Source organism: Columba livia, chromosome 7, assembly GCF_036013475.1.
Source record: "Columba livia isolate bColLiv1 breed racing homer chromosome 7, bColLiv1.pat.W.v2, whole genome shotgun sequence".
Taxonomy (NCBI): Eukaryota; Metazoa; Chordata; class Aves; order Columbiformes; family Columbidae; genus Columba; species Columba livia.
The window spans coordinates 21,319,544-21,335,272 of record NC_088608.1 but is presented as its reverse complement, the minus strand read 5'-3'; the positions used below and the strand labels follow the sequence as shown (position 1 = coordinate 21,335,272).

The 15,729-nt window shown below is 37.5% G+C and overlaps 1 protein-coding gene across 10 annotated transcripts in view; it reads right to left on the bottom strand.

Moving 5' to 3' along the window:
* Window positions 1-15,729, bottom strand: part of MYO3B (myosin IIIB) — a 249,370-nt gene that overhangs the window by 81,923 nt on the left and 151,718 nt on the right. For 8 of the 10 annotated variants that reach the window (XM_065069731.1, XM_065069730.1, XM_065069729.1 and 5 more), the window contains 3 exons: window positions 15,034-15,154; window positions 7,060-7,123; window positions 6,038-6,176 (listed from right to left, as the gene is read on the bottom strand). In XM_065069731.1, the coding sequence (XP_064925803.1) occupies window positions 6,038-6,176; window positions 7,060-7,123; window positions 15,034-15,154 (324 nt within the window). The remainder of the gene's footprint in view (window positions 1-6,037; window positions 6,177-7,059; window positions 7,124-15,033; window positions 15,155-15,729) is intronic. The other 2 variants (XM_065069732.1, XM_065069738.1) reach the window with 1 other exon arrangement.

Below are 15,729 nucleotides of genomic sequence, written 5' to 3'. Positions count from 1 at the left end.
TCCTGTTTCTTACTATTATTTTTCTATATTTCAATGAAAGAGATTTGCAGTCTCTTTTTATGGCAATGCAGCCATTGTGAGCTAAATTTCAACCTGTTTTACATAGAACAAGTATCGAGCTGTCTCTGGAGAACTTTACTGCAGTTTATCTGTGCAGTTTACTTGCATCTTATTTTATCTCTCACCTTTGATACTTATCAGTCATGGCTGCAGGTCAAATCTTTCTGCATTGGAAACAATCACAATAACCAATCCAGAAGTAAACCAGTCTATAATGAAATTCAGTGCCTAGGGCTAAACATAGAGCTAACATGTGTTTAACAAATCAAAGCTTGTATTTATCACTTGTCACTGTTTGTGTCTTTGTCTGTTGAAGGGAAAAACAATTAAGAAGCTGAGCAGTAAAGAAAAACTTAAGAACTGACCAATTTATTTTCAGATTTGTTGGCATGTTACTTTGGCAAAATGCAATCTGCAAATCATGCCATCACAGAGCAGCAAAAGGTTTAACAGAAAGCATATGAGGGTGACCCAGTTCAGAATACAAATGTCACCGGTATAAGTCTCAGCTGAAAACTTCACGTAAGGCTGAGAGAAGTTCTACTGACTTCACTGATGTTTGCAGTCAGATTTGCTGAATCCACACTGGAACTATATGACGAAGAACTGAAATACTGAAACGGAGGTACTGTGTTTCTCACCCTACTTCTACTTATACATTTGTAATGCAAAATGAATTATTTGGAAACATGATTTCTGTTTACTAAGCCCAGCATTTTTCCCAGGTGTGAAGAGATCAATAACCCAGTGATACTCTTGTAAGGAAAAAAATAAAAACAAGCTACTTTTTCTTGTGCCCAGTCAAATTTTGGCTCAAAAGCCACAGAAAACTATGGCAGCAGTATTATTTCAATGGAAAGTCATTATACAACACAGCACATCAGCAATTTCCCTCCCCGAGGCTTCAGCTGCAACACAGCCAATAGTATTAACAATTCTTCCACTGTAGTGTGGTATGTGAATACAGTGGAGATCCCACAGGCCTTGCACATAGCTACAGCATGCTCAGTACATCCAGATGATGCTATGTAATACTACCTTGGCCTTTTTGGTGTTTCCTGAAACATTTAGACTGTCCCACGATCATGCTATTTTATTTGCATTTTACTTAAAAGAATGACCAACTCAAAACTCACCCACTCAAAAAGCCCCCATTTCAAATCCTCATTTCAAATCCAAAAAAACCCTAAACCCCAGATATATAGTGCATTTTTCATGTCAATTTTTTATAACCAAGAGACCCAATTCTGCTCACTGTTACGATTTTACTGACTACAGTCAAGTTTTTCATGATTTACATTCCTTCAATGTAAAATTAGTCTCAGTGGGGGGCTTAAAAATGATGAAACGAAACTCCTGATTAAACAACCAAAAATAGTTCTAAATAGATTACAAATTCTTTCACTTAAAATCCTGAGTGACAGGATTCTGAAATTAATGGCATACATGTGTCAGTATCATCCCATCTGCCAATGACAACTAGTTGAAAGTCCACAGAGCATTTCACACTACATTATGTAGCAGCGGTTTTGTTTTTCATTTAAAAAGGAAGGTTTGTTATGATGGAATCAAACAGGAAGCTGAGTTACACAGAGAGAAACAGCTGAATGCCTTAGATTGATCTCTCTCTCACTTGCAGAAAGTGAAGTGGCATGTTTGGTTTACAAGTCATCCAGATCTTGATACCACACCTTGTGTGAAATACTGTTTGTTCTTTATCATAATACCTATTCCAGTCATGCTGGGATATTGATTTTCTGTGAATGAAAGGATAAAAAGTGTCCCTATTTCCAAATTACCAATCATTATTGCTTTGCTGTAGCCATTACATATTTTTAAACAACATACAAATAGGAATTATATTACATCAGAGTTAAAATTATGCTACCATGTGAAACCACCATGGAGAGTAAGATGGTTCCCGATATTTAAGCACCTTGTGCTTGTAAGTGCAAGACATCGAACAGAGACTATAGTCTAGGGCTGAGAGTGAGGTAGCTTAGAGTATTTTCAATAACCAAGTCTGACTCAAAGAAAACTCTACCCTGAAGCAAAGATCTAAGTACATTGTCTGCGGCTTGAGTGTTTTGACATGATTATGGTCCTGATAGCATACAAGTTGGATCACTTCTTTAAAACTTGAGTTAAGCCTTCACAAATAATAAAGTCACGATTACTTTAGATTTCACTGTTACGGTGATGAACCTCTAAGTATCATCTGTGTGATGGCAACCACAGAGTAACTTTTTGGGAGTAATGTCTCCCATGCCCACAATGCCCCTTACTAAAACTTGTCTGCATTGCTATCTGAGGTGGACAGCAGCCATCCTCCTCACCAAGCAGTAACTTAACACATTTCATTATCTACTTGCCCTCCATCAGTGCAAAAAAGTGATTACCTCTATGTGTTTCTCCAAACCTGACACAGCTACATTCACCAAATCACATTTTTATGATTGGTTTACCAGAAAGGAAGAGAAAAATGAGCAACATAAAACTACATATTACATGGAAAACATTCAACATGAGTCATTGACTAGTGAGAGTCCAGATTGAAACAAACCAGGCCCTTATTTCCACCAGTTTTGGAAATATAAAAGATTAAGTAATCTAAAATCAAAGACTATATTGGAAATGGCCTATTGACTTTTACAACTATAGCACAAGTTTCACTACCTCAACCTCAGATTGTGGCTACAGACACTGCAGATTGTATAATCCCAGATCTCTCAGAACCATGGCAAATTTCTCAGCCCCTCACAAAGTCTCAGGATTGCAGACAATTGTGTGAGGTGCAAGGCATAAACTGAACATAATCACGAGACATACACATTCTTCCACAAGAGAATGTCCATGGCCAGAGACTGTTTGAGCACTTTCTTACTTGTTCAAAATGTCTGTGTTAACTTTAAAAATTATGTAATTTCCTGGTCAATGCAGAGATACTATTAACTTTCCTTCCACAAACATATTTCCTTTGCACCTCAGAAAATCTGTCATATTTACTTCCGAGGCAAAGTTACACTGGTCAACTCCCTATGAGGCACTTCTCATAACAATTTCAAACATTCTCACTATCTATCTCATCTAGGGCAATACCAATACTTAGCCTCTGGAGATTATAATATTTTCATTCTTTCAGTACTGCTTTATTTTGACTAGAGTAATTCATTTCTGGCTTAATTGTTACTATTGACTGGACTCTCCTCTCTGCCCCAACAGTAAAGGACAATACCAGGCAGAGTGTCACAGCAGAGACACTGGACGGAATCCCTGGCTTTGCTGCAAGCTGTGCCCCAGCAGGGTGGCAGAGCCCAGGGGAACGCCTGGGCAGGCAGAGCCAGCCCTGCCAAGCTCTGCAACCGGAGCCCACGCACACACTTCACCTGCACCACACACAGTCTGCCCACGCTGCTCAGTCTTTCTGTGACACTCTTCTGAAGAGTAAAAGAGGTTTTTGTTTCTGCATTAATTACAGGGTAGAGTCTTTGCAGGATCTTTGTGGAAATTTCCTTCTCTATTTTTCCTTTGCCAATCTACTACTGAGAACAGGTAGCCTGTGCTTTGGACAGTTGGATAACATGATGTGAGTGAATAGTCTGCTTGATTAATACAAAAATATGTAAACCCATATCAACCAGTTTTTCCCTTTTGTGTTCTGTCCCACCTTGACTGCACTAGAGCCTCACCTGCTGAGGTCTCAAGACAAATAAGAAGCCTGTCCTCCCCTTTGGGGTCAAGCCAGGACATAGACTCCCTCCTCCAGCAAATATCAACAGTGCTCCAGAACTGGGTCACAGACCTGTGCAGAAAGCTGTCACCTTCCCTTCCACACTGGTCTCTGTGTTCCAGGTCCACAGCCCTACCACCAGGTTGATAGACTAGTTTTGCTTGTAATGTAACTTGAAGAGAATTCAACATCAATCTATAGCATCAGAGAATGATGTTTCACTATGAAAAATAAATCTTCGTATTGTTTGGACCACTTGGTGGACAGCTTTTTTTGTGTGAATAACAGCTTATGTAGTATAGCCCTACATTATAAAATACGTGCATTTTATACATGTATTTTAAGTATCTATAGATATTATACAGATATTGTATGGATATATATCTATAGATATTATAAAATATATGTATTTTATACATGCATTTTATCTGCATGTATTTTATACATGTGTTTCTATTGCAAAAATATATTTGTTGTTTTACTTGGTTTTAACGATAGGTCTATACATATTCTCTTCTTAAAAGTATACTTCTCACAATAAGACTGAGTACGGATTGAGCAACGTGTGAAAGCATCTGAATTTCTGGATGCAAGCTATGCTTTTAAAAGCACCCAGGGAAGTTATTATTCTTAAGCAGGTTTAGTTCCTCAATAGGTACTCATTGAAGTGTGATTTACACAAACATCTATCTGAACATTTTCAGGCTTAACTAGGAAATTCCTTACTTCTCTGTATTTGCACGCTTTTTCATTTACTCGTACATGTTTCTTAAACAGTTCAGATCAATGTTGCCATTTATCTATTCTTCAAATTCTGTTCTACCACTTCACATTTTTTTGAAGTCCCTCTAAATTACTGGGTAATGGCTCTGAACCACATGCTTGCTAAGGGTGTAATTCTGACAGTTTTACTCGCTGTAATTGTTTTACCTCAGACACAATGTCTTTGATTTCAAGGAGACTAGTTGCAGGGTCATATACAATATCCAGTGAGAGTAAGGGTGACAGATTCGGGCCCTGACTGCTTTCCTCAAGAGGATTTGCTGCAATTAAGATATTTCTGTTTGACAGGTTTATTGTTTAACATGTAATAATTTAAGATAGCAATGCACACATCCCCTGTAGTCCCACGCTATGGATTCAAAACCCATATGGACAGAAATATGTGAAGAGAGAATAATGGATTTCTCAACCTCCTGTGTTTACGCACTATTCTGCTTTTAGCATGGAAAACACATTAGGCCTGCGTAGAAGACTAAAAACATCGAATTTGCATTATTTACTGTAACAGAAGGATCTCCCTATAAATACCTATCTTCTTACCTTTACATTGTAAATTGTTTAACTGAGCTCTGTAAAGTTTAAACACACAAATTGCAGGATTAAGACTCAAATATTCAGATAAATATTTGTAGACTTACAATAGGAAAGGTGTCTTATTAAATATATAAATAGAAATGTTAATGTATGGCACAAAATTATAAATAACTGATTTTCAGTAACAACCTGAAGATTAATGTATTATCATTTATAATTTGGTTCTAGTTACAGATATCACATTATCAGCCTACCTGTGGAAGGTATTATATGATCCAGTATTAAAGTCTACTTTTCTATATTTGTATTTGCAGGGACATGATGACTACAATAACAGAGAAAAGTATTCTGATAGGTAAGGATTTCCTAGAATATTCAGAGATGAACCAGTTAAAAATCAAAAAAGTCATGATGTTCTACTTCAAGTTTTTAAACTGTTACTGACCGTGGCAACAATAACATATCAGCAAATAAAATAAACACCTTGCATAGACTGTAGAATTAGTGCAGATTTTCCTGTGTTGCTGACTGAATCTTTGTGTGTGTGAACAAACGAGCTGTCTTTAATTCTGCCAAACATGAGAGATTTCATTACTATCTTCTACTTTTGAGGCTGGAAGGCAAAGGAAAGCTGAAGCTCTTGAAAGGCAAGCTGATTTCATTAAAAGAGTGTTTTGAAAATTAATCAAAATTTTAGTAGAAATAATATTTTAAAAATCTTTCTACTTCTGCCTATGTATTGAGGTACTTAAGGGCTTTTTTATATTTCCAGGTTGAAAATGTGTAGAAGAAAGTTAGTTCCTTTATGTTTCCTGCCTTCCAAGGGATTCTTAAAATACTTCATCAGTACATAAAGCAACTAAGATGCTGACAACATGTAGCTTATAAATAGTAAATGAAAGAGCTCTGTTACTTTACTATATTTCTTACCTCCTTTTTCATGGGATCTTGAGGGACTTGACAACTGATGGTCTGCAACTGACTGGGATTGGCTAATTGACGGCAAATAATTCACTTCGAATGAGTGTTTTAGAATAAATGGAGATGCAGAAATCTCATCCAAATCCTTCTGGAACAAAGAATGCTGGTTTAGGCACATAAGAAATGTATTGATGCCACTCTGCAATTATAACTTATAGGTGAGATCTCCCAGAGAGCAACTTCCGATTTTCTATGACTCTGTGAAACGATTAATGCAAGATTTAAGTTACACAAGATTCTTGCGGCTTTCAGCAACATCGACTTAGCACCCATGTCACAAACATTTGTTTACTTTTTCCATTTAACTTATTTATCCCCTTTCCTCATGCAGTTAAATCATAGCATGCACTGTATGCTGATTTCTTCTCATAGTTAATTTGTATCTTTAGAAAAAAGCTATAGGAAGGTATTAATCTGCTTAACATTTCTAAGTACATCATCCAAGGGATTTTGTTTTTTTAATCTTACATATGCTCAGCAGAGTTACTGGCAAAAACTGTACATTTTCTCCATTTCATCCTTTCAACATCAAATGGTAAGCAGCAAAAATTGGATCAGACTTCAAAGACTATGCTGTGCTCCAAGTCACAGAGCGACTCCTCCATTTCACATATTGAATTCGAGCAGGATATCAAAGTGCTACCAAAGAACCTCAGGTCCTTACTAAAAAAGAGGCTCTAACATCTGTAGAAAGTGAAGTGCACAGACAAATCACCTCAGGGAGCAGCTAGCATTTATTCTCAGCAGCAAATTTCCAGCCTTTTGATTCTCTTATTCACTGTACCTCCCTGTCTTTCTACAGAACTAAAGTTCTTAGCAAGCAGGCTTTTGTCTCAAAGACTTCAAAACATCGCTAACGGTTTCATGTTCAGATGGCTACGCCAAGCAGTCGTGAACACACTGCAGAACTGTGGACTCAGGAATTTGAAGTTATAATGGGGTGTTATTTTAGAATATAAACTTGGTATTACCTTTTTTGTTTGTTTGTCAAGGAATTCAGGCACCACAGGAGAATGATGGCTACTGGTTTGCTGCCTAAAAGCAAAGACAAATAAAATATGTAGTTTAAATAGTGTAAATTCTTCATTCTTATAAAAGGTTTACTGGCATACACTTTTTTTTTTGTTGGTTTTCCCTTTTCCCCCTCCCCCAATTTCTAAATATGCACATACAATCAATTCAGAGAAAACACAGACCAGTCCCATTTCCTCTTATAAGGAAGTGCATGTTATTAAACACAGTAACAGGGTATGAGCAATGAATTTGTCATTAAAAATTTGTGGATATGTGCATATGTGTAAAATTAGTTTATGAGAATTCTATAAAATTGAAGTCATGTATTAAAATTAATTTGACAAGATTTTGCATTAAGCTTTTTTTTTTTCAGAGCTGTGAAAAGCCATTTTCACAGAATTCAACCTTAGACACTTAAAATTTGACAGATGAGGAAGAAGTAAAACACATGGCTTTGTGTTCTCCTAAAGCCATTTGGGTTAAGCACAGAGCAAGGAGTAAGAGTTCTTAGATTCTTTGTCTATATCTGTTATTATTTTAACATCACATTATGTCACCATACAAATATTAAAGGCCAACTCCTGCTCTCATTAATGCTAATTAAAGTATCATAAAAACCTTCTGTGGGCCCTTATCCTTGTTGGCAGGCTTTTGAAGTCAATGGATCTCCTCAATAGTAAAGTCCACCCAGACAGAACTTGCTCAAGAATCTTTAGTTATGCAAAAAAAAAAAGGAAAGATGCTACCAGTTTCATGTGATGGATAAAAAACCTGATGTCCATAGATTTTATTTGATATGCTCATGGTCCTAAAACTGGGACTAAAAGCAAGATTTTTTTGATTGTCAAAACACGCCTCAGCCATTGCATCGTTACCCTTCAACTCCCTCACAATCTTTCTAAAAGTACAATTAAGGATAGTTGTATACCTACTTACAGATTAAAACATACAAAATATAAATTTCTGTCATAGATTTTGGTTTAGACAAATATATCATAGCTATTTTTCTCGCCCTGTCCTCTTGAGAAAGGGGAGTGACAGAGCAGCTTGGTGGGCACTTGGTGGCCATTGAAGGTCAGCCCACCACACTGTCGAACTGGCAGGGAACGTGTCAGAAAACAGCATCAACTGGAGATGCTGGGCACCTTGAAATCAGTCTCTGAGCTATTCCGAAAATCTGGCTAGTATGCAGTATGAAAAATGGAGTAGCAACGGGAGGGCAGCTCAGCAGTAGTGAGTTCATATGAACCTATCAGTGATGCTAGTGAACATTTTCATATGTGGCATCTGAGACTGATTTTGACGTGCCCGGTATTTTCAGATATCATTGAAAAAAACTGCTGGTTCTCCAGTCTCTGAAAAATTTTATTTTCTACATTTGCAGGAAAACAATGTTTAGGTCAGAGAGATGAGATCCAGTCAGCACACTTACCTGGGAAGGATGCAAGTGATTGAGGCTCGTGTGCCTGGTTTTGGGCAGGCAATGTAACAATTTGCTGCTGAATGTTCAGCTACTGAGCTATAATATGCCTCAGCCTTCATATATGGACTGTCTATAAATCACTCAATTTACAAGAAACATTGACAAAAAGAGAAACATTGATTCTTCGGGTCTGTCTACACATCTGCATAGTGTACAGCCACAGTAACCTTAGCACTGAAAACAGTCAAACCATAGCAGTGTAAAACTCGTAGTGCAGAATAACTTATGCTGGAGAAAAATAGCTAGTTTTAGAATAATTCCGGCCATGGGGAGTGTAAGTCATGGAACTTGGACTTTCATCATTTAAATGCTTTTGAAAATGTTAGAAACACTCCTAGATATTCCACTAGCAAAAATACAGCTCATTTTGCAGAAATAATATATTCCTGAACAGGACAAATTTAATCCTTGCAGCATGGGTAGATGAAAAATTCCAAAGGGGCGGGGTGGAGGGGAAAAAAAGATTACACTGAAAAATTCTGCCCAAATTTCCATTTACAGCTTTATAAATAATGAGTAAGTATTTGAACTCATTAAATGTAAAGTAATTAGAAGCTCACGTGACAGCAGAATCAGGCCCAATGGGTTCCACTGCATGCCACAGAAACTGCAGACTTCCCATTTCCATCATAACTAATAACATTGATGTTTGCTATGATTATAAATAGGAAAGTGAAGCGATTAAAGAAAAGCAGAACGTCTTTATACCAGCTTTTACTGTGGAAAGAAATGAAAATTCATAATCAAAAGATGACATACAAGAAATCACAGTGTGGTCTTGACAGAACTGACATTTTCCAAGGAGGAAATTATGGAGCAATGTGAGAAAGGTGTAAGCAATAAATCACCAGGACCTGATGGCATTCATCTGAAGGTTCTGAAAAAATTAAGTTTAAAATACGGAGATGTGACCCTTTCAAGCAGCTATCCATGAAAAACGGAAGCACACTAACATAATGATGATTTTTTTTCTTTTCCTTTTAATCAAAAGAATCCAATGAAGGTTTTTTATTGAACCTCACTTTAGCAAGAGGCAAGCTGCAGATCAAGTCAAAGAAAGTATAGTAGAAGATAGAAGTGTTTTTATATGGAACAGTTCAATTCACGTTAAGCCAATTTCTGAACTGATCTGTGCTCATGTGACCAGGATAATATTTATTCTTCTCCCTCAGTGATACACAGATATTACGTTTACATGCTAACCCACCAGTATCCATGTAGGTGAATTGATACTGCATGCTATTTCAATGGGCCCTCAGTTGTTGCAGAACACTCAGAAATTCATATTGCTCATTTTTCAGGTTGCATGTAAAGCTGACCCAAGGAGAACTCCTCTAGAACAATTTTTATGCCTACTCCCTACATCGATGCAGTAATGGCTGCTGGCACTAAGATGCTATAAAAGTGTCTGACTTGCAATGCCAAACTCACTGGCACAGAGATCCTACATTTCAAGAAGTCACTCTGAATTTATAAATCATAAAAACAACCTTGGCCAATCATCCAAGCCATCTCCATTTTCAGAGAAAAAATCAGCTACACACACTCAAGTTGTTTTTGTCACATTTGTCTAAGCTGATTTTTAAAATTTACAGTGACAGAGATGTCAGAACTTCCCAAAGTAACCTACCCAGGACTTAACTCAGTTGACCATCAGTGAGCTCTTCTTGCTATCTAACCTAGTTCTCCTGTGCTGCAATGCAAGCTCATAATCTCTTGCCTGATGCTCAATGAAGAACCGTTTGTTCCTTTCCTCTTTACATCAGCCTTTCATGACTGGAGAAATGATACATGTACCCTCAGTTTTATACATCCCTTAGAGATTTTCCTTTATGACGGTTTATAGAGAAGTGATAATCTTTCTTGGTGAGGGACTTGCTCATTTTTTTGAAGTGCAGTGTCTAATATACTACACAAACTGAGGTCTTGACAGTGATGAGAATATGTTATACTGCATGTATGAGGTAGTATGCACGTTCATTGCATCTACCGAATATAAACTTTGGAGCAGGGTGCAATTACTGACTGGCAGTCATTTTGTGGTGCATTACAGTTTGTATACCTCTACTTCATAAGTCAAGTCGTTAATAAGTAGAAATAGACCCATTTCTGGAACTTGACTTTCAGATACATACTTCCTGTAGAACTGAGAAACACTGATAGTTATTCTTTGTCTATAACTTTCCAACCACCTAAGCTGTTATGCCTGAGTAGTTTTGTTCAGGCTTCGTTATCTGATCTTTTTTACCTAAGTCTTATGTGAATGTCAAGAGTTTTAATAAAATGGATGGGTTTTGACAGTCTATGCTGACCAAAGCATGAACATGATACTAACTAGCTAAAAAGAGAAAGATGTAAGGAGAAAAATCAAATGAATTCATCTCAAGAGTGTAAACTTCTGTTCATGTCAGGAATTTTCTAACACGCATTTTTAACACACAGATCTCCATAAGGAAACAAAAGAGCAAGCGATACTCACTGACACACAGTTATAGTCACAGACATAACTGATGTGTAACAAAATCGCTATGTGGAAATGACACTTTCTGCTGTACTACATAGTGTAAGGCCACTCATCATGTACATATAGATAACTTATATTGTGATATTTAGCAGTCAGTGAGCTACGGTTTAGTGAGCTAGAGGCAAAAAAGAACAACACAGGAAGTATTTGCCAGGGTAAGTATCAGAGCAGTATTATTTAACACAGTTTTCATTTTGGAGGGAAATGGATAAGAAGATGGTGGAACATGCAGGTTACAGATGTTTTGATGATATTCTAAAGGGATTTAAAGATACTTGAGGATGACAGCTCTGTCTGAACAAGAATATGAACTACGTAGCATAGATTAAGGTCCTTAGTCACTGAACTGTAGATTATCCTGCTAAGAACAAGAAAATTTATCAAAAATATATTCACTAGAGATAAGTCAGTCTAATAAGTCAAAAATCACAGGATGTTTCAGAAAATCACTTCTCCCTTCTTCACAGATTATTCCTAATTAGCTCAAGAGATCTCTAATGCCATTGTAAGATACAGCATCTTGGATTTCATGCAAGAATCAATTGTAAAATGGAGGCAGACAGGAGGTGAAGCTGATGTCCACACTGGCCTCGTGAGAGGAGAGACCCGGTCACACTTGTCCCTTCTCTGCTGCCTGTTGGGCTCTCTGTGGAAGGACAAATCTGCTATTCAGCAAGGTTATAAAAAGGGCTCTGAAGGTCCTCATTTGAATTTAGTCTTGACTATGTTTGGCTCTTTAAAGCAAGTCTGTCCTTTTAAAGTTTTGAATGAGCTATTTTGGGTAAAGGTTTGATTGTGATCCGGTTTCTTCATGCCACACAGGCCTGCAGGCACCTCTCAGTGGCTGATGATGTCGAAAAAAGGCCTGGCAAGTGTCGCACACACCGACTGGCTTTTGGGGGGGGGGGAATCCAGCCCTAGCATCAGTCTCCCAGGTGCACATTAATCCCATGACCCTTTTTTTTTTTGGTAAAATGAGTCACAGGCAACTCCACAGCTCCGTGGAACTGAATGGAAGAACATTTTTTCAGTGAGATAAAGCTATATCCCTGGTAATCATTATGTTGTTTTCCTATACCTATTTCTGTTCCTACCAGAGATATTTGCCAATTCTCAGTGTGTCTTTAGTTACTTGTGACATCAGCTTCATACAGGGAAGATTTTTGCATTTGAGCACAGTTAATACTGGTTTTCAAGTCAAGCATATAAATGCAAGAAAGATTTAACATGCAATGCTAAATGAACTAATGCATGCATTTAATTAGCATCCTACATCATTTATTAGCTTAAGTTTGCTCATGTCCTGCATTCACTGGCTGAAGAGTGTGAACTAGGTATATAGATTCAATTTCCTTGAAGGAATTAGATTTTTTTAAAGTGCTCACTTTTTTCTGAACAATTTGAAATTCATGACTTTGTAAAACAGAGTGCTTTATATATGTTATAATAATGTAACTTCTTCTTTTCTAACAGATCTTTGAAAAATCAGCAGGTTGTCACACATTTAAATGTGTAGTTATAGTCCTGTGTATACAATAGAACAGAACTGCATATTATTTTGCTTTTTGACCCCGAGTACCGTTAAGCTCAATTTTCATTTTCCAAATCTACTGGTTAAAAAAAAAGAAACAAAACAAAAATAAAAGAAATTACATGAAAGGAAATTAAACAAAAAAACCCATGTTATTATTCTATACTTTAGTCCCACAGTATGTGAAGCCACAGTGAGGCTGTCTTCTCTAGGGACAGATTACCAGCTACTGTGTTAAACATCTGCACTATTATTCAGCAGCTTTCCTGTTTCCTACAAGTTTCCTGTATGACTAAACAGCCATATGCTTAAAACACAACAGCCCAGTAACAGCTACATGTAGAAGTGAGGCTTGATTTATGGGAAGTTATCAGATTTAGTCCTAAGATTCTGAACCTCAGCTGTGAAATGCTAAACATTTTCAAGTCTCACTGAAATCACTTGCCCCTGAGGCTACTGCTCATAAATTTATAGGACTGGGCAAATAATCTGCAATATTTGTTGGGGTCAAATTTGAGAACTGCCAGGAGTAAAGGCAGCTTCACAACTCCAGGCAAAAGAAGGTATGAATTAATTTATCTGTGCAATCGTGCATAGCAATCAGGACTGGGTGCAAGACCTGAATGGCCAATGTATTTTACATGGGCACCTTGAGGCCAGATACCTAAAGGCATTTAGACATTGATTTCAATAAAATTTCAGTGGCTGAATATCTTTAAAGGCCTGTATATTTGTGTTTCATAGAGCCTAAATTCACTGTTACTGAACCATGAAGTCTCTGTGAGCCTCAAGGGATGTACAATCAAGCAAGATGTACCTAATTCAGAAAAACACATTTGTTTGGAAGTCTATTTCCATTGTAAATAATTATAATTTGGGATGTCAAAGAAAACTGGTAATAGCTTATTAACTCTTGATTTTAACCATCAGTGCAGACTGGAGAAAAAATGACCCTGCAATCATCAACGGTTCTAAAGAGATCACAAGATACACACCCCTGAAGTACTTAACAAACAGAAGGAGCTGCATGCACATAAAGGGAATAATAAATTAGGAAACTCATTGCCCCAGTGAACAGTGAGTCAAGCCAAAGGCAGAGCTATGATGGTAAACTGCAGTGGGTTCATTCTTTGTCCTGAAAATCATTACAAAAAACTTTTTCATTATTATTTTTTTATATTTAGTCCTTGTCCAATGGCCTGAACCCTTTTCTTGCTGAAAACAGAATACTGAAAGGGAGAGATTCTGATGCACTATTAACCTAGAGAATGCAGGTGGTTACACCTAGACAAAATCCTATAATCACAGAATCACAGAATGGTTGGCGTAGGAAGGGACCTCTGGAGATCATCTAGTCCAACCCACCTGCTGAAGCAAGTACAGTAATACACCAGAGCACGTAGCAGACCTTATTCAATCTCCATCAACGAAAGTTAGCATGAGAGTTAACATAATGTCATGAGCATATACAGAGAAAGACATACCATTTTGGAGAAATTAACCGTTAATGAAAAAAAAAAAACAACCCTTAATGGAATAACAGCATCTAGTTACAATCAAGCAAGTCATTGGTTTCCTCAGAGAACTCTTAAGAGGTATAACAGAACTTGCATTTACACTCTCTATAGGAAACTTGTAAAATAACAGAAATAAGAGCTAAAAGAAGCACTAGATGTCCTTATGCCCATGCCACAGCAAGAAACCTCAAAACTCTTAGTCAATGAAACTTGCTAATCAAAGGGATTAATCCAGCAAATGCAGCCACCTCTCTTAGAACACTACCGGAGAGACAGACTTTGACAACAACTAAAGACATGACAGATCCCTCCTGCCTCTCATACCCAAGGAAGTGTCAGGGTGACATTTGTCTGGAGTTACTCCATTGGTAAGAAGATTAAAACACCCTTCCTCTACAAAAAGGAGGGCACCACTATTGCGGTTTACAGTATTCCTAGGCTTTCTGCCAGTGGCTTGTCCATCTGCTTTTTACAGCTCTTTTCTCTATTTCATTGCTGGTCTGCATGGAGCTTTACAGACACAGAAGGATAACCCTCTCCTCTTGAGATTTAATAACATGTGCCACAGTCAGTTCCAAAATGCTGAGCACCTGCAATGCTGTGCACAATCTATGGTATTCTGGGTACTTTTGAGAAGGGCCTAGAAACAGGACCCAGGACAAACAGTACTGCACATAAATCTAATTCTACTAACTGGGAGAACACTGAGATGACTAAGCTGATGAGAGGACTAGCTAACCTACAGCTGCTCATTCCCAGAAAATGGCAGATTCCCTAAGAGCTGGCTGGATCATGATGATGCGCCTGCTCCTTTCAGATCTTATTGTGTGGAAAATGACTTCTGTTACACAATAGACAGCAAAGGATTTGACTCACCAGTGGTCTTCACAGCCAAAATCAGAAGTAGAGCGGCTGCTTGTAAGCTGAGGATCTGCTACACACCCAGTGCTGCTTTTCAATCTTGTGTAGTTTTTACGAACAATATATCCCCTGAAAGCTAAAAACCATAGTTATGAATTAGAGAAAAATTGTGCAGAACCTGAAACGCAGACCGGCACCTGGCGCTGCAGTGCCTCAACTTTTACTGAGCCAGGGGACAGAAAGAACACTTAGCACCTCACAGGGGTGACTGCAATGTTTGCAATTTTTACAACAGCTGGAAATTATACAGAGCCTTACACTCTTACTGTTATAGTGACCACTTGGCATAGCCCAGGCAAGGAAAATGCCTCAAAATAAGAACATGCCTAATTTAAATAGAAATCCAGCTTAGAATGTATTAAAATACGTATTAGAAAATCACTCCCAAAACATTTTCTTTAATTACAGCTCTGACAATTTGAATGAGTCAGAATTTTACAGAATCAGACGTTTTACCTGCTTTTATTTTGGGGCATGGGGGTGAGGAGCCAGGGACAGATATGTTCACTTAAAACTAGAAAAATGTCTAGTTTTCAATGAACTTCTAATGTTCAATGAACTGTAACCATAATAAAACATTTGAAATACTTCTCATAAAATAATCAGGGAAAAAAAAAAAACTACAGAAACTGCAACTTATGCCATTAATAG